Source organism: Bombina bombina, chromosome 2, assembly GCF_027579735.1.
Source record: "Bombina bombina isolate aBomBom1 chromosome 2, aBomBom1.pri, whole genome shotgun sequence".
NCBI classification, from domain to species: Eukaryota; Metazoa; Chordata; class Amphibia; order Anura; family Bombinatoridae; genus Bombina; species Bombina bombina.
Window position 1 is genome coordinate 1199998274 of NC_069500.1, and position 25093 is coordinate 1200023366.

General features: G+C 41.2%; 1 protein-coding gene across 1 annotated transcript in view; it reads right to left on the reverse strand.

Annotated features, from left to right (window-relative positions):
- Window positions 1–25093, reverse strand: part of PCM1 (pericentriolar material 1) — a 1063655-nt gene that overhangs the window by 316294 nt on the left and 722268 nt on the right. Inside the window, exon 15 of the mRNA XM_053700258.1 lies at window positions 3106–3264. Coding sequence (XP_053556233.1) covers window positions 3106–3264 — 159 coding nt within the window. The remainder of the gene's footprint in view (window positions 1–3105; window positions 3265–25093) is intronic.

Here is a 25093-nt window from a genome sequence, read left to right on the forward strand (position 1 = left end):
GATGCTAACTGTTTCCCCCAACTGAAGTTACTTCATCTCAACAGTCCTGTGTGGAAACAGCAATCGATTTTAGTTACTGTCTGCTAAAATCATCTTCCTCTTACAAACAGAAATCTTCATCCTTTTCTGTTTCAGAGTAAATAGTACATACCAGCACTATTTTAAAATAACAAACACTTGATAGAAGAATAAAACTACATTTAAACACCAAAAAACTCTTAACCATCTCCGTGGAGATGTTGCCTGTGCAACGGCAAAGAGAATGACTGGGGTGGGCGGAGCCTAGGAGGGATCATGTGACCAGCTTTGCTGGGACTCTTTGCCATTTCCTGTTGGGGAAGAGAATATCCCACAAGTAAGGATGACGCCGTGGACCGGACACACCAATGTTGGAGAAACATACTTACCAATAGACACCCACCCACATATAGCAGATAGCCAAACCAGTACTAAAACAGTTATTAGTAGAGGTAATAGTAAATTGAGAGTATATCGTCGATCTGAAAAGGGAGGTAGGAGATGAATCTCTACGACCGATAACAGAGAACCTATGAAATAGACCCCCGTTAGGGAAATTATCATATTCAAATAAGTGATACTCCCTTCACGTCCCTCTGACATTCGCTGTACTCTGAGAGGAATCGGGCTTCAACAATACTGAGAAGTGCATATCAACGTAGAAATCTTAGCACAAACTTACTTCACCACCTCCATAGGAGGCAAAGTTTGTAAAACTGAATTGTGGGTGCGGTGGGGGGTGTATTTGTGGGCATTTTGAGGTTTGGGAAATTTTGCCCCTCCTGGTGGGATTGTATATCCCATATGTCACTAGCTCATGGACTCTTGCCAATTACATGAAAGAAAGAATATAAGCTCTGTGGCTTAAAAAATTGTATTGCAATCATCAGGGGACCATCAGTCCGAATCAGAGATCTAAATGCTTCCACCGGAAGTCTACAACAAACTCGACCAATTTAGTCGATAGTCTCAAAATCCCATGTGACGAAGCCTTATACAAGTTTCTATAACACAGAGCTCTAAAAACTGAAAACTATCCTCAAATGGAATAGCATGCAAAGGAAAAATAGGCAGCGCCCAAACATTTAACTAAAAAACAGGGAGAGTGTAAACAAAACCAGGTCCAGCCTGTCACACACACACAATCCCCCCTAGAGTTCGGAACTGGGATTCTAATAAGAGAAGAAAAAGAACATGTAAATCGAGACGATAAGGAATAGGAACCTAATCTTATCCACTCGTCTTATTCAAGATCGTTATCGGATTTAGAGGAATGAGATTCAACTGATGGATCAGTACTGGGAACCTCTAACATCGCCAAAACCTCTATCAGAAGTAAACACAGGCGTTCCAATCTAAATCTAAACGCTATGCTCTCTGCAGTCGGAGGATCCAAGTTCGTAGACTCCGACCCGGGAGGTTCAATCTCTGAAGCCTCAGAGGAAACCGCATCCCCAGAGGAATGATCGGACACAATCGTTATTTTACACGACGGCCCTTGGTCCGGAGAACCTGGATTGGACCTTTGTTTGCGCGCAGCAGGAAGAGGTAGCATTGCTAAGGCCGTAGAGATAGCCATGCAGAACTGCGTAGTAACCTCTGGTGGAAACAACCCCCTCACAGACGAAGGGGGAGTGGAACTCGGGAAAACTGCATATGTAGGAACAGAAGAATCTAGGGAACACGCCTCAGTGGATTCAGAATCGTCAGAGGCGAATGGCTCAGCGGTCTGACAACCCAACAGTGGTTAATGAGAACACCTTATAGCTGCATACGGAACATAATTGAGAGGGCTGGGTTACCCAGGTCTCCTCACAATATACACAGGTATAAAATTCTGTCTTGGAGGGATACTCCTCTAACATATCAGAATCCTCCATAACTCGTCTAAGTTATTATCAAGAGAGAAAAACAACTGGCACCTTATACCCCCAATGACTGGGGCACTCACCACCTCCTATGAGACAGGTATAGCAGACGCTCCTCTCTCCGCAGATACTCAGTCAGGAATCGGAAATAAACTTGACCACTCCCGATCACATGGTGCTCATGCTGGACCGCCCCTGCTAAGAAAAAGGCGTGCCCGCTTAATAAAAAAACTGTGCAGCTCTCAAAAAGAAAGTAACCTATACGTTCCATATCAGCCAAAGAGCCCACACGTTCTTACACATAAGCAGTCAAAATCATATAACAAACATGATTAAAAAATCCCCCCCTCAGGAGATATTAACCCTTGATTCCATAAAGATAAAGAAGTCCCACTGAGAACCTGTCTTCTATCATTAACGTGTATTAAATGAAACAATCTTACCGGAATCTATGCCGTGGAACAGTAACACAGTCCTTCAAGTTTGACAGATTGTAGCAGCGCCTCAGACATGGACTTGAGCGAATTCAAGCAGGCAGCGAAACTCGTCAACGCTAATTGCTTAAGGAGCTGTTAATATGAGTATGGATGGCTTTTCAGGAAGACTCTCCCTGCATCTCCAGACTCTAGCTTTCATCCATGCTCTCACTGAGAGGTGGACAAGACTGCTTAAAACTCCAGTCCCATACCGAAGGGTACTACCCCCCCATAAGAGAGTACTCCAAATCTTCCGACACGTCTGTGCCATCCTCCTGTGACAAAAAGAATGACTAGGAGATGAGGGAAGTGGGGGAAGTATTTAAGCCTTTGGCTGGGGTGTCTTTGCCTCCTCCTGGTGGCCAGGTTCTGTATTCCCACAAGTAATGAATGCAGCTGTGGACTCTCCCTGTATTTAGAAGGAAATACAAATTATTCCACTTTAAATATTATAAATAATTTTTGATATGTTAAAGAAATAGTCCTTTTGAAAACACTTTCAGAAATTTGTTACAGATAAAATAAATGGAGGGGGGGGGGGGGGATTAACCTACAAAATAATCAGAAGTTAAAGCACTAACCCTTCTATTAGACTTCCCTATTCCAACACGCTCTAGAAAACTTTATAGAAAAATATAGCAAGCACCTAAAAGTTGATTTTAATTTATATTTGAAATGTTTCAACTCAGAATCCGTAATACTCGCTGTTAGACATTGTGCATAGTGGCACATAAATAGATTACCTGATGAAATGTCAACAGTGGGGTTATCTTTTCTCATTCTCTCAAGATGATCGCAACTGGTTGTGTGTGTGTTTCCTGTCAGTAAATCCTCGGTCTGGGCATGTTTGCTTTTGCTCTCTTTAGGTTCACCTGCACTGGAGACACTGGCAGCGCGAAACCCTAAAATGCAACGTACATTATTCATTATTCTCAAGCAATTTATTTATTTTTTATTTTAGAACTCCATTAAAGGACATGAAATCTCAAATTTTTCTTTAGGGATTCAGATAGTGTATAAAATAAAAATATTGTTTAGTGAAAGGTAGGTAGGTAGGTTAAGGAGTGTGCACGTATCTGGAGAATTATATGGCAGCACTTTTCAAGAACACTAGTTAGTAGCAGTGTTTTCTGCCATATAGCACTCCAGACTCATGCTCATTAAATATCTAGGTATTCCCTTCAACAAAAATTACACTGAGCAAATTTGATAATCAAATACTTTGTATATATTAAAAAGACAAAAAAAAAAAAAATCATGAAAGGAAACATTTGGGTGTCATGTCCTTTAAAGCTGATTATCTTAACAGTCCAAACAACACTAAAACTAAAAACTAGCATTAACTACCTTGGAGAAAGCTTAATGAAACTATGAATAATAAATAGAATAAATAACGATAAATTAATAGAATGAATCAAATTTGATAATAGAAATAAACTGGATTTTTCTTTTCTTTTTTTTCCTTTTTTTTGGGGTGGGGGGCATTCCCCTTTATGGTTGATTATCTCAACAGTCCAGGCATCAACAGACACTGAAATAAAAATCTAGTATTTACTACCTTAGACTAAGATGTAGTTTAAAACTTTAAATGGACACAGTCTAAACCCAATGTTTTATTGTTTAAAAAGATAGATAATCCCCCTTTAATATCCATTACCCAGTTTTGCATAGCCAACACGGTAATATTAATATACTTTTTACCTCTGTGATTACCTTGTATCTAAGCCTCTGCAGGCTGCCCCCTTATCTCAGTTCTTTTGACAGAGATGCATTTTAGCCAATCGGTACTGACATAAATAACTCCACAGGAGTGAGCACAAGGTTACCTAAATAACACACATGAACTGGCGCTGTCTAGTTGTAAAAAACTGTCAAAATGCACTGAGATAATAGGCAGCCTTTAAGGACTTAGAAAGTAGCATATGAGTCTACCTAGGTTTAGCTTTCAACAAAGAAAAAAAAAGACAACAAAGTAAAGTTGATGATAAAAGTGAATTGGAAAGTTGTTTAAAATTACATGCCCTTTCAGAATCATGAAAGTTTTATTTTGACTTGACTGTCCCTTTTATAACACCATATATAATTAACTACATTTTATTCTTGAATACATTTAAAAACAATTGCAATGTATTTATTTTATCAAACTGCTTTGAACAATGTTACAGATCTGCAAGAGGATCACTAGATGTCAGCAGTTTGCTCATCTATGCTACTTACCTAGATATTCTTTTAAAGAATGAAGCAAATTTGATAAAAGAACAAGTAAACTTTTTTTGAAACTGTATGTCTTACCTGAATCGTGAACAAAATCTTTTGGCTTTCATGTCCCTTTAAAGGGACCATCAACAACAAAATTGTTATTGTTTAAAAAGATAGAAAACGTCTACTTCCCATTGCCCAGCTTTGCACAACCAATATTTGTTATATTAATATACTTTATAACCTTAAAACCTCTAAATGTCTGCCTGTTTCTAAGCCACTAAAGACAGCCTCACCTTATCACATGCTTTTTTATTCGCTTTTCACCACAGGGGACTGCTAGTTCATGTGTGCCATATAGATAACATTGTGCTAACGCCCTTGGGTTGTGGCAGACACTGCACTAATTAGATACAATGCAAGTCAATAGATAATAAATAAAAAGTCATGTGATCAGGGGGCTGTCAGAAAAGGCTTAGATGCAAGGTAATCACAGAGGAAACAAGTGTATTAATATAACCATGTTGACTGTCCCTTTAAGACCGATTAAGGTCCAAAATATCAACAATAAAACTAAAAACATAATTTATGTAAGAACTTTCCTTATAAATTAATTTCTCTAATGGTGGCGAGAGTCCACGATTTGTAACATATGGGATATACATTCCTACCAGAAGGAGGCAAAGTTCCAAAACCTCAAAGCATATAAATACCTCACCCACCTCACTCATATCTCAGTTTAATGTATAGCCAAGAAGTGAGGTGCAAAAATGAGTAAGAAAAAGCCATAAAAAAAAGGAACAGGAAAAAAGATGTGCTATGTTAAAAACAACCCATAATAGAGAGGAAATGAATTTATCAGGTAAGTTCTTACATAAATTATGTTTTCTTTCATATAGGCAAGAGTCCACGATTTGTTACATATGGGATATAATACCCAAGATGTGGAAGACCACAAGTAACAAAATAAAAAGGGAGGGATAAACTATAAACATTCGCTGAAAATAATATCCTGATTTTTTTATAGGCAACAGAATCAACGAGTGACCACTGCCTGGAGAGCCTTTCTAGAAATAGCTGCTTCTGATGAGACAAAAACATCAAAATGGTAAAATTTGGTAAAATTTGGTAAAAGTATGCAAAGAAGACCAAGTGGCTGCTTTGCAGATTTGATCAACTGAAGCCTCATTCTTGAAATCCCAAGATGTGGCAACTGATCTTGTAGAATGAGTAGTAAATCTCTGAGGCGGAGGCTAACATACTTCCAAATAAGCTTTGTGAATCAGAAGTTTTAAGCAAGAGGCTAAAGAATTAGCAGAAGCTTTCTGACCCTTCCGTGAACCAGTAAAAATGACAAACAAACTATAAGTCTTTCTGAAATATTTAGTGGCAGCAACATAATATTTTAAAGCTCTGACAACATCCAAAGAATGTAAAGATTTTTCTGCATCATTTTTAGAATTAGGACACAAAGAGGGAACAACAATTTCCCTGTTAATGTTGTTATAATTAACAACCTTTGGCAAAGATTTTAAAGTAGTCCGCAAAACTGCTTTGTCTTGATGAAAAATTAAGTAAGGTGTTTCACAAGAAAGAGCGGATAATTCTGAAACTCTTCTAGCAGAAGAGATAGCTAAAAGAAACAGAACTTTCCATGAAAATAGTTAAATGTCTAAAGAATGCATAGGATCAAAAGGAAGAACCTGTAAAGACACTAACACTAGATTGAGACTTCATGGAGGAGAAATAGAATTACAGGTTTTATTCTAGACAAAGCCTGAGCAAAACAATGAATGTCTGGAAGATGAGCAATCTTTCTGTGAAACATGACAGAAAGAGCAGAAATCTGTCCTTTCAAAGTACTGGCAGATAAGTCCTTCTCTAAACCATCTTAAAGAAAGTGAAGAATTCTAGGAATACTAAATGTATACGAAGGAAAATTATGAGAGGAACAACAGGAAATATACGTTTTCCAAACCTTATAATAAATTTTCCTGGAAACAAGTTTTCTTGCTTAAATCATAGTATTAATTACAGTGTCTGAAAAACCTCTGTGACTGAGAACTAGGCGTTCAATCACGCCATTAAGTTCAGAGATTTAATGACTGGATGAAAGAAGGGACCTTGAGACAGAAGGTCTAAGAGGAAGATGCCATGGCAGGTAGCTGGACAACTGAACTAGATCTGCATACCAGATCCTGAGAGGCCATGCAGGAGCTATCAGAAATACAGATGATTGTTCCATCTTGATTTTTGAAATCACTCTGGGTAGTAGAACTAGAGGAGGAAATATACAGTGGGGCAAAAAAGTATTTAGTCAGCCACCAATTGTGCAAGTTCTCCCACTTAAGAAGATGAGAGAGGCCTGTAATTTTCATCATAGGTATACCTCAACTATGAGAGACAAAAACAGAATTTATGCTTACCTGATAAATTACTTTCTCCAACGGTGTGTCCGGTCCACGGCGTCATCCTTACTTGTGGGATATTCTCTTCCCCAACAGGAAATGGCAAAGAGTCCCAGCAAAGCTGGTCACATGATCCCTCCTAGGCTCCGCCCACCCCAGTCATTCGACCGACGGACAGGAGGAAATATATATAGGAAAAACCATATGATACCGTGGTGACTGTAGTTAGAGAAAATAATTAATCAGACCTGAATAAAAAACCAGGGCGGGCCGTGGACCGGACACACCGTTGGAGAAAGTAATTTATCAGGTAAGTATAAATTCTGTTTTCTCCAACATTGGTGTGTCCGGTCCACGGCGTCATCCTTACTTGTGGGAACCAATACCAAAGCTTTAGGACACGGATGAAGGGAGGGAGCAAATCAGGTCACCTAAACGGAAGGAACCACAGCTTGCAAAACCTTTCTCCCAAAAATAGCCTCCGAAGAAGCAAAAGTATCAAATTTGTAAAATTTGGCAAAAGTGTGCAGTGAAGACCAAGTCGCTGCCTTACATATCTGGTCAACAGAAGCCTCGTTCTTGTAGGCCCATGTGGAAGCCACAGCCCTAGTGGAGTGAGCTGTGATTCTTTCGGGAGGCTGCCGTCCGGCAGTCTCATAAGCCAATCGGATAATACTTTTAAGCCAAAAGGAAAGAGAGGTAGAAGTCGCTTTTTGACCTCTCCTTTTACTAGAATAAACAACAAACAAGGAAGATGTTTGTCTGAAATCTTTAGTAGCCTCTAAATAGAATTTTAGAGCACGGACTACGTCCAAATTGTGTAACAAACGTTCCTTCTTTGAAACTGGATTCGGACACAAAGAAGGTACAACTATCTCCTGGTTAATATTTTTGTTAGAAACAACTTTCGGAAGAAAACCAGGCTTAGTACGCAAAACCACCTTATCTGCATGGAACACCAGATAGGGCGGAGAACACTGCAGAGCAGATAACTCTGAAACTCTTCTAGCAGAAGAAATTGCAACTAAAAACAAAACTTTCCAATATAGTAACTTAATATCTATGGAATGTAAAGGTTCAAACGGAACCCCTTGAAGAACTGAAAGAACTAGATTTAGACTCCAGGGAGGAGTCAAAGGTCTGTAAACAGGCTTGATCCTAACCAGAGCCTGAACAAATGCTTGAACATCTGGCACGGCTGCCAGTCTTTTGTGAAGTAAAACAGATAAAGCAGAGATCTGTCCCTTTAGAGAACTTGCAGATAATCCTTTCTCCAAACCTTCTTGTAGAAAGGATAGAATCTTAGGAATTTTTATCTTGTTCCATGGGAATCCTTTGGATTCACACCAACAGATATATTTTTTCCATATTTTATGGTAAATTTTTCTAGTTACAGGCTTTCTAGCTTGAATCAGAGTATCTATTACAGAATCTGAAAACCCACGCTTTGATAAAATCAAGCGTTCAATCTCCAAGCCGTCAGTTGGAGGGAAACCAGATTCGGATGTTCGAATGGACCCTGAACAAGAAGGTCCTGTCTCAAAGGTAGCTTCCATGGTGGAGCCGATGACATATTCACCAGGTCTGCATACCAAGTCCTGCGTGGCCACGCAGGAGCTATCAAGATCACCGAGGCCCTCTCCTGATTGATCCTGGCTACCAGCCTGGGAATGAGAGGAAACGGTGGGAATACATAAGCTAGGTTGAAGGTCCAAGGTGCTACTAGTGCATCTACTAGAGTCGCCTTGGGATCCCTGGATCTGGACCCGTAGCAAGGAACCTTGAAGTTCTGACGAGACGCCATCAGATCCATGTCTGGAATGCCCCATAATTGAGTTATTTGGGCAAAGATTTCCGGATGGAGTTCCCACTCCCCCGGATGGAATGTCTGACGACTCAGAAAATCCGCTTCCCAATTTTCCACTCCTGGGATGTGGATCGCAGACAAGTGGCAGGAGTGATCCTCCGCCCATTGAATTATCTTGGTCACTTCTTTCATCGCCAGGGAACTCCTTGTTCCCCCCTGATGATTGATATATGCGACGGTCGTCATGTTGTCTGATTGAAACCTTATGAATTTGGCCTTTGCTAGTTGAGGCCAAGCTCTGAGAGCATTGAATATCGCTCTCAGTTCCAGAATGTTTATCGGGAGAAGAGACTCTTCCCGAGACCATAGACCCTGAGCTTTCAGGGATTCCCAGACCGCGCCCCAGCCCACTAGACTGGCGTCGGTCGTGACAATGACCCACTCTGGTCTGCGGAAGCTCATTCCCTGTGACAGATTGTCCAGGGTCAGCCACCAACGGAGTGAATCTCTGGTCTTTTGATCTACTTGAATTATCGGAGACAAGTCTGTATAATCCCCATTCCACTGTCTGAGCATGCACAGTTGTAATGGTCTTAGATGAATTCGTGCAAAAGGAACTATGTCCATTGTTGCAACCATCAATCCTATTACTTCCATGCACTGCGCTATGGAAGGACGAGGAACAGAATGAAGTACTTGACAAGAGCTTAGAAGTTTTGATTTTCTGACCTCTGTCAGAAAAATCCTCATTTCTAAGGAATCTATTATTGTTCCCAAGAAGGGAACTCTTGTTGACGGGGACAGAGAACTTTTTTCTTTGTTCACCTTCCATCCGTGAGATCTGAGAAAGGCTAGGACGATGTCCGTATGAGCCTTTGCTTTTGACAGGGACGACGCTTGAATTAGGATGTCGTCCAAGTAAGGTACTACTGCAATGCCCCTTGGTCTTAGAACCGCTAGAAGGGACCCTAGTACCTTTGTGAAAATCCTTGGAGCAGTGGCTAATCCGAATGGAAGTGCCACAAACTGGTAATGCTTGTCCAGAAAGGCGAACCTTAGGAACTGATGATGTTCCTTGTGGATAGGAATATGTAGGTACGCATCCTTTAAATCCACGGTAGTCATAAATTGACTTTCCTGGATGGTGGGTAGGATCGTTCGAATAGTTTCCATTTTGAACGATGGTACCCTGAGAAATTTGTTTAGGATCTTCAGATCCAAAATTGGTCTGAATGTTCCCTCTTTTTTGGGAACTATGAACAGATTGGAATAAAATCCCATTCCTTGTTCTCTTATTGGAACTGGATGTATCACTCCCATCTTTAACAGGTCTTCTACACAATGTAAGAATGCCTGTCTCTTTATTTGGTTTGAAGATAAGTGAGACCTGTGGAACCTTCCCCTTGGGGGTAGTTCCTTGAATTCCAGGAGATAACCTTGAGAAACTATTTCTAGCGCCCAAGGATCCTGAACATCTCTTGCCCAAGCCTGAGCAAAGAGAAAAAGTCTGCCCCCCACTAGATCCGGTCCCGGATCGGGGGCTATCCCTTCATGCTGTTTTGGTAGCAGTGGTAGGCTTCTTGGCCTGCTTACCCTTGTTCCAGCCTTGCATTGGTTTCCAGGCTGGTTTGGGTTGTGAAGTATTACCCTCTTGCTTAGAGGATGCAGAATTAGAGGCTGGTCCGTTTCTGCGAAAGGGACGAAAATTAGGCTTATTTTTAGCCTTAAAAGACCTATCCTGTGGGAGGGCGTGGCCCTTTCCCCCAGTGATGTCTGAAATAATCTCTTTCAAATCTGGTCCAAATAATGTTTTACCTTTGAAAGGAATGTTAAGCAATTTTGTCTTGGAAGACACATCCGCTGACCAAGACTTTAGCCAAAGCGCTCTGCGCGCCACGATAGCAAACCCTGAATTTTTCGCCGCTAATCTAGCTAATTGCAAAGCAGCGTCTAAAACAAAAGAGTTAGCCAATTTAAGTGCTTGAACTCTGTCCATAACCTCCTCATACGAAGATTCTTTACTGAGCGACTTTTCTAGTTCCTCGAACCAGAAACACGCTGCCGTAGTGACAGGAACAATGCATGAAATTGGTTGTAGAAGGTAACCTTGCTGTACAAAAATCTTTTTAAGCAAACCCTCTAATTTTTTATCCATAGGATCTTTGAAAGCACAACTATCTTCGATAGGAATAGTAGTGCGTTTGTTTAGAGTAGAAACCGCCCCCTCGACCTTGGGGACTGTCTGCCATAAGTCCTTTCTGGGGTCGACTATAGGAAATAATTTCTTAAATATAGGGGGGGGAACAAAAGGTATGCCAGGCTTTTCCCACTCTTTATTTACTATGTCCGCCACCCGCTTGGGTATAGGAAAAACGTCGGGGGGCACCGGAACCTCTAGGAACTTGTCCATCTTACATAATTTCTCTGGAATGACCAAATTGTCACAATCATCCAGAGTAGATAACACCTCCTTAAGCAGTGCGCGGAGATGTTCTAATTTAAAATTTAAATGTCACAACATCAGGTTCAGCTTGATGAGAAATTTTTCCTGAATCTGAGATTTCTCCATCAGACAAAACCTCCCTCATGGCCCCTTGAGATTGGTGTGAGGGTATGTCAGAACAGTTATCATCAGCGCCCTCTTGCTCTTCAGTGTTTAAAACAGAGCAATCGCGCTTTCTCTGATAAGTAGGCATTTTGGATAAAAGATTTGCTATGGAGTTATCCATTACAGCCGTTAATTGTTGCATGGTAATAAGTATTGGCGCACTAGATGTACTAGGGGCCTCCTGTGTGGGCAAAACTGGTGTAGACACAGTAGGGGATGATGTAGTATCATGTTTACTCCCCTCATTTGAGGAATCATCTTGGGCAATATCATTATTTGTGGCATTACTGTCCTTACTTTGTTTGGACACTATGGCACAATTATCACATAAATTTAAATGGGGAGACACATTGGCTTTCATACATATAGAACATAGCTTATCTGATGGTACAGACATGTTAAACAGGCTTAAACTTGTCAACAAAGCACAAAAAACGTTTTAAAATAAAACCGTTACTGTCACTTTAAATTTCAAACTGAAAACACTTTATTACTGAATATGTGATAAAGTATGAAGGAATTGTTCAAAATTCACCAAAATTTCACCACAGTGTCTTAAAGCATTAAAAGTATTGCACACCAAAGAGCTTTAACCCTTAAAATAACGGAACCAGAGCCGTTTTTAAATTTAACCCCTATACAGTCCCAGCTATATGCTTTGCTGAGACCCAACCAAGCCCAGAGGGGAATACGATACCAAATGACGCCTTCTAGAAGCTTTTTTAGTGATTCTTAGATCCTCTCACATGCATCTGCATGCCTTGCTCTCCAAAAACAACTGCGCAGTAATGGCGCGAAAATGAGGCTCAGTCTATAACTAGAAAGGCCCCCAGACTAAAAAAGGTGTCCAACACAGTGCCTGCCGTTTTTTAAACGTTCCCCAAGATTATAATGCCAATTATTAGCTAGAATCTGTATAATATGCCCCAATAAAGCAATCGTTTTAGCCCATAAAAATGTCTACCAGTTTTTAAGCCCTTTTTTAAGCCCTTTATTCTTTTATGTTTGACTAAGAAAATGGCTTACCGGTCCCCATGAGGGGAAATGACAGCCTTCCAGCATTACATGGTCTTGTTAGAAATATGGCTAGTCATACCTTAAGCAGAAAAGTCTGCTAACTGTTTCCCCCAACTGAAGTTACTTCATCTCAACAGTCCTGTGTGGAAACAGCAATCGATTTTAGTTACTGTCTGCTAAAATCATCTTCCTCTTACAAACAGAAATCTTCATCCTTTTCTGTTTCAGAGTAAATAGTACATACCAGCACTATTTTAAAATAACAAACACTTGATAGAAGAATAAAAACTACATTTAAACACCAAAAAACTCTTAACCATCTCCGTGGAGATGTTGCCTGTGCAACGGCAAAGAGAATGACTGGGGTGGGCGGAGCCTAGGAGGGATCATGTGACCAGCTTTGCTGGGACTCTTTGCCATTTCCTGTTGGGGAAGAGAATATCCCACAAGTAAGGATGACGTCGTGGACCGGACACACCAATGTTGGAGAAATGTGGAAACAAATCCAGACAATCACATTGTCTGATTTGGAAAGAATTTATTTGCACATTATGGTGGAAAAACATAGTTTATGTAAGAACTTACCTGATAAATTAATTTCTTTCATATTAGCAAGAGTCCATGAGCTAGTGACGTATGGGACACACATTCCCACCAGGAGGGGCAAAGTTTCCCAAACCTCAAAATGCCTATAAATACACCCCTCACCACACCCACAATTTAGTTTAACGAATAGCCAAGAAGTGGGGTGATAAAAAAGGAGCAAAAGCATAAAAAAATAAAAAAAAAATAAGGAATTGGAATAATTGTGCTTTATACAAAAAAATTATAACCACCACAAAAAGGGTGGGCCTCATGGACTCTTGCTAATATGAAAGAAATGAATTTATCAGGTAAGTTCTTACACAAATTATGTTTTCTTTCATGTAATTAGCAAGAGTCCATGAGCTAGTGACGTATGGGATAACAGATACCCAAGATGTGGAACTTCCACGCAAGAGTCACTAGAGATGGAGGGATAAAATAAAGACAGCCAATTCCGCTGAAAAAATAATCCACAGCCCAAATCAAAAAGTTTTTAATCTTATAATGAAAAAAACTGAAATTATAAGCAGAAGAATCAACCTGAAACGGCTGCCTGAAGTACTCTTCTACCAAAAACTGCTTCAGAAGAAGAGAGAACATCAAAATGGTAGAATTTAGTAAAAGTATGCAAAGAAGACCAAGTTGCTGCTTTGCAAATCTGATCAACAGAAGCTTCATTCCTAAAAGCCCAGGAAGTAGAAACTGACCTAGTAGAATGAGCTGTAATCCTTTGAGGCGGGGATTTACCCGACTCCACATAAGCATGATGAATCAAAGACTAAGCAAGACGCCAAAGAAATGGCAGAAGCCTTCTGACCTTTCCTAGAACCAGAAAAGATGACAAAATAGACTAGAAGTCTTCCTGAAATCTTTAGTTGCTTCAACATAATATTTCAAAGCTCTAACTACATCCAAAGAATGTAAAGATTTCTACAGAGAATTCTTAGGATTAGGACACAATGAAGGGACAACAATTTCTCTACTAATGTTGTTAGAATTTACAACTTTAGGTAAAAATTTAAATGAAGTCCGCAACACCGCCTTATCCTGATGAAAAATCAGAAAAGGAGATTCACAAGAAAGAGCAGATAATTCAGAAACTCCAGGAAAGTAATTTAATATCCAGAGAATACATAGGTTCAAACGGAGGAGCCTGTAAAGCCCTCAGAACCAAATTGAGACTCCAAGGAGGAGAAATTGACTTAATGACAGGCTTGATTCGAACCAAAGCCTGTACAAAACAATGAATATCAGGATGATTAGCAATCTTTCTGTGAAAAAGAACAGAAAGAGCAGAGATTTGTCCTTTCAAGGAACTTGCAGACAAACCCTTATCCAAACCATCTTGAAGAAATTGTAAAATTCTAGGAATTCTAAAAGAATGCCAAGAGAATTTATGTGAAGAACACCAAGAAATATAAGTCTTCCAGACTCGGTAATAGATCTTCCTAGACACAGATTTACGAGCCTGTAACATAGTATTAATCACAGAATCAGAGAAACCTCTATGACTAAGTATTAAGCGTTCAATCTCCATACCTTCAAATTTAATGATTTGAGATCCTGATGGAAAAATGGGCCTTGAGATAGAAGGTCTGGCCTTAACGGAAGTGTCCAAGGTTGGCAACTTGCCATCCGAACGAGATCCGCATACCAAAACCTGTGCGGCCATGCTGGAGCCACCAGCAGTACAAACTAACGCTCCATTAGGATTTTGGAAATCACTCTTGGAAGAAGAACTAGAGGCGGAAAGATATAAGCAGGTTGATAATTCCAAGAAAGTGACAACGCGTCCACCGCTTCCGCCTGAGGATCCCTGGATCTGGACAGATACCTGGGAAGTTTCTTGTTGAGATGAGAGGCCATCAGATCTATTTCTGGAAGCCCCCAGATTTGCACAATTTGAAGAAATACCTCTGGGTGAAGAGACCATTCGCCCGGATGTAACGTCTGGCGACTGAGATAATCCGCTTCCAAATTGTCTATACCTGGGATGTGAACCGCAGAAATTAGACAGGAGCTGGATTCCGTCCATACAAGTATCCGAGATACTTCTTTCATAGCCTGAGGACTGTGAGTCCCCCCTTGATGATTGACATATGCCACAGTTGTGACATTGTCTGTCTAAAAACAAATAAACGATTCTCTCTTCAGAGGAGGCCAGAACTGAAGAGCTCTGAAAATCTCACAGAGTTCCAAAATATTGATTGGTAATCTCGCCTCCTGAGATTCCCAAACCCCCTGCGCTGTCAGAGATCCCCATACAGCTCCCCAACCTAAAAGACTTGCATCTGTTGAGGTCACAGTCCAGGTTGGACGAACAAAAGAGGCCCCTTGAAATAAACGATGGTGATGCAACCACCAAGTCAGAGAAGAACGAACATTGGGATTTAAGGATATTAATTGTTATATCTTTGTATAATCCCTGCACCATTGATTCAGCATACAAAGCTGGAGAGGTCTCATGTGAAAACGAGCAAAAGGGATTGCGTCCGATGCAGCAGTCATGAGACCTAAAATTTCCATGCACAAAGCTACCGAAGGGAAAGATTGAGACTGAAGGTTTCGACAAGCTGAAACCAATTTCAGACGTCTCTTTTCTGTAAGAGACAAAGTCATGGACACTGAATCTATTTGGAAACCTAAAAAGGTTACCCTTGTCTGAAGAATCAAGGAACTCTTTGGTAAATTGATCCTCCAACCATGTCTTTGAAGAAACAACACAAGTTGATTCGTGTGAGATTCTGCAGAATGTAAAGACTGAGCAAGTACCAAGATATCGTCCAAATAAGGAAATACCGCAATACCCTGCTCCCTGATTACAGAGAGAAGGGCACCGAGAACCTTCGAAAAGATCCTTGGGGCTGTAGCTAGACCAAAAGGAAGAGCAACAAACTGGTAATGCTTGTCTAGAAAAGAGAATCTCAAGAACTGATAGTGATCCGGATGAATTGGAATATGAAGATATGCATCATGTAAGTCTATTGTGGACATATAATGCCCTTGCTGAACAAAAGGCAGAACAGTCCTTATAGTCACCATCTTGAATGTTGGTATCCTTACATAACGATTCAATATTTTTAGATCCAGAACTGGTCTGAAAGAATTCTCTTTCTTTGGAACACTGAACAGATTTGAATAAAACCCCAGGCCCTGTTCCAGAACTGGAACTGGCATAATTACCCCAGCTGACTCTAGGTCTGAAACACATTTCAGAAATGCTTGAGCCTTCACTGGGTTTACTGGAATGCGTGAAAGAAAAAAATCTTCTCACAGGCGGTCTTACCTTGAAACCTATTCTGTACCCTTGTGAAACAATGTTCTGAATCCAAAGACTTTGAATCGAATTGATCCAAACATCTTTGAAAAATCGTAACCTGCCCCCTACGAGCTGAGCTGGAATGAGGGCCGCACCTTCATGCGGCTTTGGGAGCTGGTTTCGACTTTCTAAAAGGCTTGGATTTATTCCAGACTGGAGAAGGTTTCCAAACGGAAACTGTTCCTTTAGAGGAAGGGTCAGGCTTTTGTTCCTTATTCTGACGAAAAGAACGAAAACGATTAGCAGCCCTATTTACACCTTTAGATTTTTTATCCTGAGGTAAAAAGGCTCCCTTCCCCCCAGTAACAGTTGAAATTATTGAGTCTAACTGAGAACCAAACAATTTATTACCTTGGAAAGAAAGAGAAAGCAATGTTGACTTAGAAGTCATATCTGCATTCCAAGACTTAAGCCATATAGCTCTTCTAGCTAAAGACATATTCCTGATATCAATTCTAATGATATTGAAAATGGCATCACACATAAAGTTATTAGCATGTTGAAGGAGTTTAATAATGCTATAAACATTATGGTCTGACACTTGTTGCGCTAAAGCCTTCAACCAGAAAGTTGAAGCTGCAGCAACATCAGCCAAAGAAATAGCAAGTCTAAGAAGATTACCTGAACATAAATAAGAATTCCTTAGAAAGGATTCAAGCTTTCTATCTAAAGGATCTTTAAACGAAGTACTATCTGCCGTAGGAATAGTAGTACGTTTAGCAAGAGTAGAAATAGCCCCATCAACTTTGGGGATTTTATCCCAAAACTCTAATCTGTCAGATGGCAAAGGGTACAATTTCTTAAACATTGGAGGAGTAAATGAAGTACCCAGACTATTCCATTCCCTAGAAATTACTTCTGAAATAGCATCAGGAACTGGAAAAACTTCTGGAATAACCACAGGAGGTTTAAAAACTGCATTTAAACGCTTAGTAGTTTTAATATCAAGAGGACTAGACTCCTCCATATCTAAAGCAATCAACACTTCCTTAAGTAAAGAACGAATAAACTCCATCTTAAATAAATATGACGATTTATCAGTGTCAATATCTGAGGTAGAATCTTCTGAATCAGATAGATCCACATCAGAAATACAGGGAGTGCAGAATTATTAGGCAAATGAGTATTTTGACCACATCATCCTCTTTATGCATGTTGTCTTACTCCAAGCTGTATAGGCTCGAAAGCCTACTACCAATTAAGCATATTAGGTGATGTGCATCTCTGTAATGAGAAGGGGTGTGGTCTAATGACATCAACACCCTATATCAGGTGTGCATAATTATTAGGCAACTTCCTTTCCTTTGGCAAAATGGGTCAAAAGAAGGACTTGACAGGCTCAGAAAAGTCAAAAATAGTGAGATATCTTGCAGAGGGATGCAGCACTCTTAAAATTGCAAAGCTTCTGAAGCGTGATCATCGAACAATCAAGCGTTTCATTCAAAATAGTCAACAGGGTCGCAAGAAGCGTGTGGAAAAACCAAGGCGCAAAATAACTGCCCATGAACTGAGAAAAGTCAAGCGTGCAGCTGCCAAGATGCCACTTGCCACCAGTTTGGCCATATTTCAGAGCTGCAACATCACTGGAGTGCCCAAAAGCACAAGGTGTGCAATACTCAGAGACATGGCCAAGGTAAGAAAGGCTGAAAGACGACCACCACTGAACAAGACACACAAGCTGAAATGTCAAGACTGGGCCAAGAAATATCTCAAGACTGATTTTTCTAAGGTTTTATGGACTGATGAAATGAGAGTGAGTCTTGATGGGCCAGATGGATGGGCCCGTGGCTGGATTGGTAAAGGGCAGAGAGCTCCAGTCCGACTCAGACGCCAGCAAGGTGGAGGTGGAGTACTGGTTTGGGCTGGTATCATCAAAGATGAGCTTGTGGGGCCTTTTCGGGTTGAGGATGGAGTCAAGCTCAACTCCCAGTCCTACTGCCAGTTTCTGGAAGACACCTTCTTCAAGCAGTGGTACAGGAAGAAGTCTGCATCCTTCAAGAAAAATATGATTTTCATGCAGGACAATGCCCCATTACACGCGTCCAAGTACTCCACAGCGTGGCTGGCAAGAAAGGGTATAAAAGAAGAAAATCTAATGACATGGCCTCCTTGTTCACCTGATCTGAACCCCATTGAGAACCTGTGGTCCATCATCAAATGTGAGATTTACAAGGAGGGAAAACAGTACACCTCTCTGAACAGTGTCTGGGAGGCTGTGGTTGCTGCTGCACGCAATGTTGATGGTGAACAAATCAAAACACTGACAGAATACATGGATGGCAGGCTTTTGAGTGTCCTTGCAAAGAAAGGTGGCTATGTTGGTCACTGATTTGTTTTTGTTTTGTTTTTGAATGTCAGAAATGTATATTTGTGAATGTTGAGATGTTATATTGGTTTCACTGGTAAAAATAAATAATTGAAATGGGTATATATTTGTTTTTTGTTAAGTTGCCTAATAATTATGCACAGTAATAGTCACCTGCACACACAGATATCCCCCTAAAATAGCTATAACTAAAAACAAACTAAAAACTACTTCCAAAACTATTCAGCTTTGATATTAATGAGTTTTTTGGGTTCATTGAGAACATGGTTGTTGTTCAATAATAAAATTAATCCTCAAAAATACAACTTGCCTAATAATTCTGCACTCCCTGTAGATAAGTCATAATGATGGCGGTCATCTAAAAATTCATCTGAAATATGTGAAGTTTTAAAAGACCTCTTACGTTTAGCAGAAGGAGGAATAACAGACAGAGCCTTCCGAATAGATTTAGAAACAAATTCTTTAACATTAACAGGAACATCCTGAACATTAGATGTTGAAGGAACAACAACAGGTAATGGATTATTACTAATGGAAAACATAATTTATGCTTACCTGATAAATTTATTTCTCTTGTGGTGTATCCAGTCCACGGATCATCCATTACTTGTAGGATATTCTCCTTCCCAACAGGAAGCTGCAAGAGGATCACCCACAGCAGAGCTGTCTATATAGCTCCTCCCCTAACTGCCACCTCCAGTCATTCGACCGAAGACAAGCAAGAGAAAGGAGAAACCATAGGGTGCAGTGGTGACTGTAGTTTAAAAATAAAATATACCTTTCTTAAAATGACAGGGCAGGCCGTGGACTGGATACACCACAAGAGAAATAAATTTATCAGGTAAGCATAAATTATGTTTTCTCTTGTAAGGTGTATCCAGTCCACGGATCATCCATTACTTGTGGGATACCAATACCAAAGCTAAAGTACACGGATGAAGGGAGGGACAAGGCAGGTACTTAAACGGAAGGTACCACTGCCTGTAAAACCTCTCCCCCAAAAATAGCCTCCGAAGAAGCAAAAGTATCAAATTTATAAAACTTTGAAAAAGTATGAATCGAAGACCAAGTCGCCGCCTTGCAAATCTGTTCAACAGAAGCCTCATTTTTAAAAGCCCATGTGGAAGCCACAGCTCTAGTAGAATGAGCTGTAATCCTTTCAGGAGGCTGCTGGCCAGCAGTCTCATAAGCTAAGCGTATTATACATCTTAGCTAAAACGAAAGAAGTTGCCGAAGCCTTTTGGCCTCTCCTCTGTCCAGAGTAGACAACAAACAAAGCAGATGTTTGACGAAAATCTTTAGTAGCTTTTGAATTGAAGAAAAAACAACTAAATTACACCACATCTCTCTAACTGCTTCCATGCTTGTCGAGAGCTGCAAGAGAATGACTGGAGGTGGCAGTTAGGGGAGGAGCTATATAGACAGCTCTGCTGTGGGTGATCCTTTTGCAGCTTCCTGTTGGGAAGGAGAATATCCCACAAGTAATGGATGATCCGTGGACTGGATACACCTTACAAGAGAAATACTATCTGCGTTTGAAAGCTTATCATGACAAGAATCACAAACAACAGCCGGAGGAACAGTTACCAAAAGTTTACAACAAATGCACTTAGCTTTGGTAGAACCGACATCAGGCAGCGTCTTTCCAGAAGTAGATTCTGATCCAGGGTCAGGTAATGACATCTTGCAATATGTAAAAGAAAAAACAACATATAAAGCAAAATTATTAAATTCCTTAAATGGCAGTTTCAGGAATGGGAAAAAATGCAAAATGAAACAAGCTTCTAGAAAACCAGAAGCAACTGAATAGCGAGACTGAAATAATGTGAAAAAAACTGGCGCCAGTAATGACGCCCATATTTTTGGCGCCAAGATAACGCCCACACATTTTGGCGCCAAGAATGACGCCCATATTTTTTGGCGCCAAAAAAACATCCGCAATACACATACGTAAAAAATGACGCAATTACGTAAAAACTTCCGGCGCCAACTATGACGCCGGAAATGACTAAACTTTTGCGCCAAAAAAGTCTTGCGCCAAAAATGACGCAATAAATAGAAGCATTTTCTGCACCCGCAAACCTAACAGCCCACAATTTTTGAAAAAAAGTCAATTGAAAATTTAAGGTAAGAAAAAAGAAATTTATATGCATTTTCCCAAAAAATGAAACTGACAGTCTGAATGAAGGAATACTGATTATCCTGAATCATGGCAAATATAAATTTAAACACATATATTTAGAACTTTACATATAAAGTGCCCAACCATAGCTTTGAGGGTCATAAATAGAAAACATAATTTATGCTTACCTGATAAATTTATTTCTCTTGTAGTGTATCCAGTCCACGGATCATTCATTACTTGTGGGATATTCTCCTTCCCAACAGGAAGTTGCAAGAGGATCACCCACAGCAGAGCTGCTATATAGCTCCTCCCCTCACTGCCAAATCCAGTCATTCGACCGAAACAAGACGAGAAAGGACAAACCATAGGGTGCAGTGGTGACGGTAGTTTAATTCAAATTTAAACCTGCCTTAAAAGGACAGGGCGGGCCGTGGACTGGATACACTACAAGAGAAATAAATTTATCAGGTAAGCATAAATTATGTTTTCTCTTGTTAAGTGTATCCAGTCCACGGATCATCCATTACTTGTGGGATACCAATACCAAAGCTAAAGTACACGGATGATGGGAGGGACAAGGCAGGAACTTAAATGGAAGGAACCACTGCCTGTAGAACCTTTCTCCCAAAAACAGCCTCCGAAGAAGCAAAAGTGTCAAATTTGTAAAATTTTGAAAAGGTGTGAAGCGAAGACCAAGTCGCAGCCTTGCAAATCTGTTCAACAGAGGCCTCATTTTTAAAGGCCCAGGTGGAAGCCACAGCTCTAGTAGAATGAGCTGTAATCCTTTCAGGGGGCTTCTCATAGGCTAAGCGTATTATGCTCCGAAGCCAAAAGGAGAGAGAGGTTGTCGAAGCTTTTTGACCTCTCCTCTGTCCAGAGTAAACGACAAACAGGGCAGATGTTTGACGAAAATCTTTAGTAGCCTGTAAGTAAAACTTCAAGGCACGGACTACGTCCAGATAATGCAAAAGACGTTCCTTCTTTGAAAAAGGATTAGGACACAATGATGGAATAACAATCTCTTGATTGATATTCCTGTTAGAAACCACTTTAGGTAAAAACCCAGGTTTGGTACGCAGAACTACCTTGTCTGAATGAAAAATCAGATAAGGAGAATCACAATGTAAGGCAGATAACTCAGAGACTCTTCGAGCCGAGGAAATAGCCATCAAAAACAGAACTTTCCAAGATAAAAGTTTAATATCAATGGAATGAAGGGGTTCAAACGGAACTCCCTGAAGAACTTTAAGAACCAAGTTTAAGCTCCACGGGGGAGCAACAGTTTTAAACACAGGCTTAATCCTAACCAAAGCCTGACAAAATGCCTGGACGTCTGGAACTTCTGCCAGACGCTTGTGCAAAAGAATAGACAGAGCAGAGATCTGTCCTTTTAAAGAACTAGCTGATAAGCCTTTGTCCAAACCCTCTTGGAGAAAGGACAATATCCTAGGAATCCTAACCTTACTCCATGAGTAACTCTTGGATTCACACCAATAAAGATATTTACCCCATATCTTATGGTAGATTTTCCTGGTGACAGGCTTCCGAGCCTGTATTAAGGTATCAATGACTGACTCGGAGAAGCCACGCCTTGATAGAATCAAGCGTTCAATCTCCATGCAGTCAGTCTCAGAGAAATTAGATTTGGATGATTGAAAGGACCTTGTATTAGAAGGTCCTGCCTCAGAGGCAGAGTCCATGGTGGAAGAGATGACATGTCCACTAGGTCTGCATACTAGGTCCTGCGTGGCCACGCAGGCGCTATCAGAATCACCGATGCTCTCTCCTGTTTGATTTTGGCAATCAGTCGAGGGAACAGAGGAAACGGTGGAAACACATAGGCCAGGTTGAAGAACCAAGGAGCTGCTAGAGTATCTATCAGCGTTGCTCCCGGGTCCCTGGACCTGGATCCGTAACAAGGAAGCTTGGCGTTCTGGCGAGACACCATGAGATCCAGTTCTGGTTTGCCCCAACGATGGACCAGCTGAGCAAACACCTCCGGATGGAGTTCCCACTCCACCGGATGAAAAGTCTGACGACTTAGAAAATCTGCCTCCCAGTTCTCTACGCCTGGGATGTGGATCGCTGACAGGTGGCAAGAGTGAGACTCTGCCCAGCGAATTATCTTTGAGACTTCTAACATCGCTAGGGAACTCCTGGTTCCCCCTTGATGGTTGATGTAAGCCACAGTCATGATGTTGTCCGACTGAAATCTGATGAACCTCAGTGTTGCTAGCTGATGCCAAGCTAGAAGAGCAATGAATATTGCTCTTAACTCCAGAATATTTATTGGGAGGAGTTTCTCCTCCTGAGTCCACAATCCCTGAGCCTTCAGAGAGTTCCAGACTGCGCGCCAACCTAGAAGGCTGGCATCTGTTGTTACAATCGTCCAATCTGGCCTGCGAAAGGTCATACCCTTGGACTGATGGACCCGAGAAAGCCACCAGAGAAGAGAATCTCTGGTCTCTTGATCCAGATTTAGTAGAGGGGACAAATCTGAGTAATCCCCATTCCACTGATTTAGAAAGCATAATTGCAGCGGTCTGAGATGCAGGCACTATGTCCATTGCCGCTACCATTAAGCCGATTACTTCCATGCACTGAGCCACTGACGGGCGTGGAATGGAATGAAGGACACGGCAAGCATTTAAAAGTTTTGATAACCTGGACTCCGTCAGGTAAATTTTCATCTCTACAGAATCTATAAGAGTCCCTAGGAAGGAGACTCTTGTGAGTGGTGATAGAGAACTCTTTTCCACGTTCACTTTCCACCCATGCGACCTCAGAAATGCCAGAACTATCTCTGTATGAGACTTGGCAATTTGAAAGCTTGACGCCTGTATCAGGATGTCGTCTAGATACGGAGCCACCGCTATGCCTCGAGGTCTTAGAACCGCCAGAAGTGAGCCCAGAACCTTTGTAAAAATTCTCGGGGCAGTGGCCAACCCGAAGGGAAGAGCTACAAATTGCTAATGCCTGTCTAGAAAGGCAAACCTTAGGAACCGATGATGATCTTTGTGAATCGGTATGTGAAGGTAGGCATCCTTTAAGTCCACTGTGGTCATGTACTGACCCTCTTGGATCATGGGTAGGATGGTCCGAATAGTTTCCATTTTGAATGATGGATGAGAAATTTGTTTAAGATCTTTAGATCCAAGATTGGTCTGAAGGTTCCCTCTTTCTTGGGAACCACAAACAGATTTCAATAAAATCCCTGTCCTTGTTCCGTCCGCGGAACTGGATGGATCACTCCCATTACTAGGAGGTCTTGCACACAGCTTAGGAATGCGTCTTTCTTTATCTGATTTGCAGATAGCCTTGAAAGATGAAATCTCCCTTGTGGAGGGGAAGCTTTGAAGTCCAGAAGATATCCCTGAGATATGATCTCCAACGCCCAGGGATCCTGAACATCTCTTGCCCACGCCTGGGCGAAGAGAGTAAGTCTGCCCCCCACTAGATCCGTTTCCGGATAGGGGGCCGTTCCTTCATGCTGTCTTGGGGGCAGCAGCAGGATTCCTGGCCTGCTTGCCCTTGTTCCAGGACTGGTTAGGTTTCCAGGCCTGTCTGGAATGAGCAACAGTTCCTTCCTGTTTTGGAGCGGAGGAAGTTGATGCTGCTCCTGCCTTGAAATTTCGAAAGGCACGAAAATTAGACTGTTTGGCCTTTGATTTGGCCCTGTCCTGAGGAAGGGTATGACCCTTGCCTCCAGTAATGTCAGCAATAATTTCCTTCAAGCCAGGCCTGAATAAGGTCTGCCCCTTGAAAGGAATGTTGAGTAATTTAGACTTTGAAGTCACGTCAGCTGACCAGGATTTAAGCCATAGCGCCCTACGCGCCTGGATGGCGAATCCGGAATTCTTAGCCGTTGGCTGGCATCTGTTGTTACAATCGTCCAATCTGGCCTGCGAAAGGTCATACCCTTGGACTGATGGACCCGAGAAAGCCACCAGAGAAGAGAATCTCTGGTCTCTTGATCCAGATTTAGTAGAGGGGACAAATCTGAGTAATCCCCATTCCACTGATTTAGAAAGCATAATTGCAGCGGTCTGAGATGCAGGCACTATGTCCATTGCCGCTACCATTAAGCCGATTACTTCCATGCACTGAGCCACTGACGGGCGTGGAATGGAATGAAGGACACGGCAAGCATTTAAAAGTTTTGATAACCTGGACTCCGTCAGGTAAATTTTCATCTCTACAGAATCTATAAGAGTCCCTAGGAAGGAGACTCTTGTGAGTGGTGATAGAGAACTCTTTTCCACGTTCACTTTCCACCCATGCGACCTCAGAAATGCCAGAACTATCTCTGTATGAGACTTGGCAATTTGAAAGCTTGA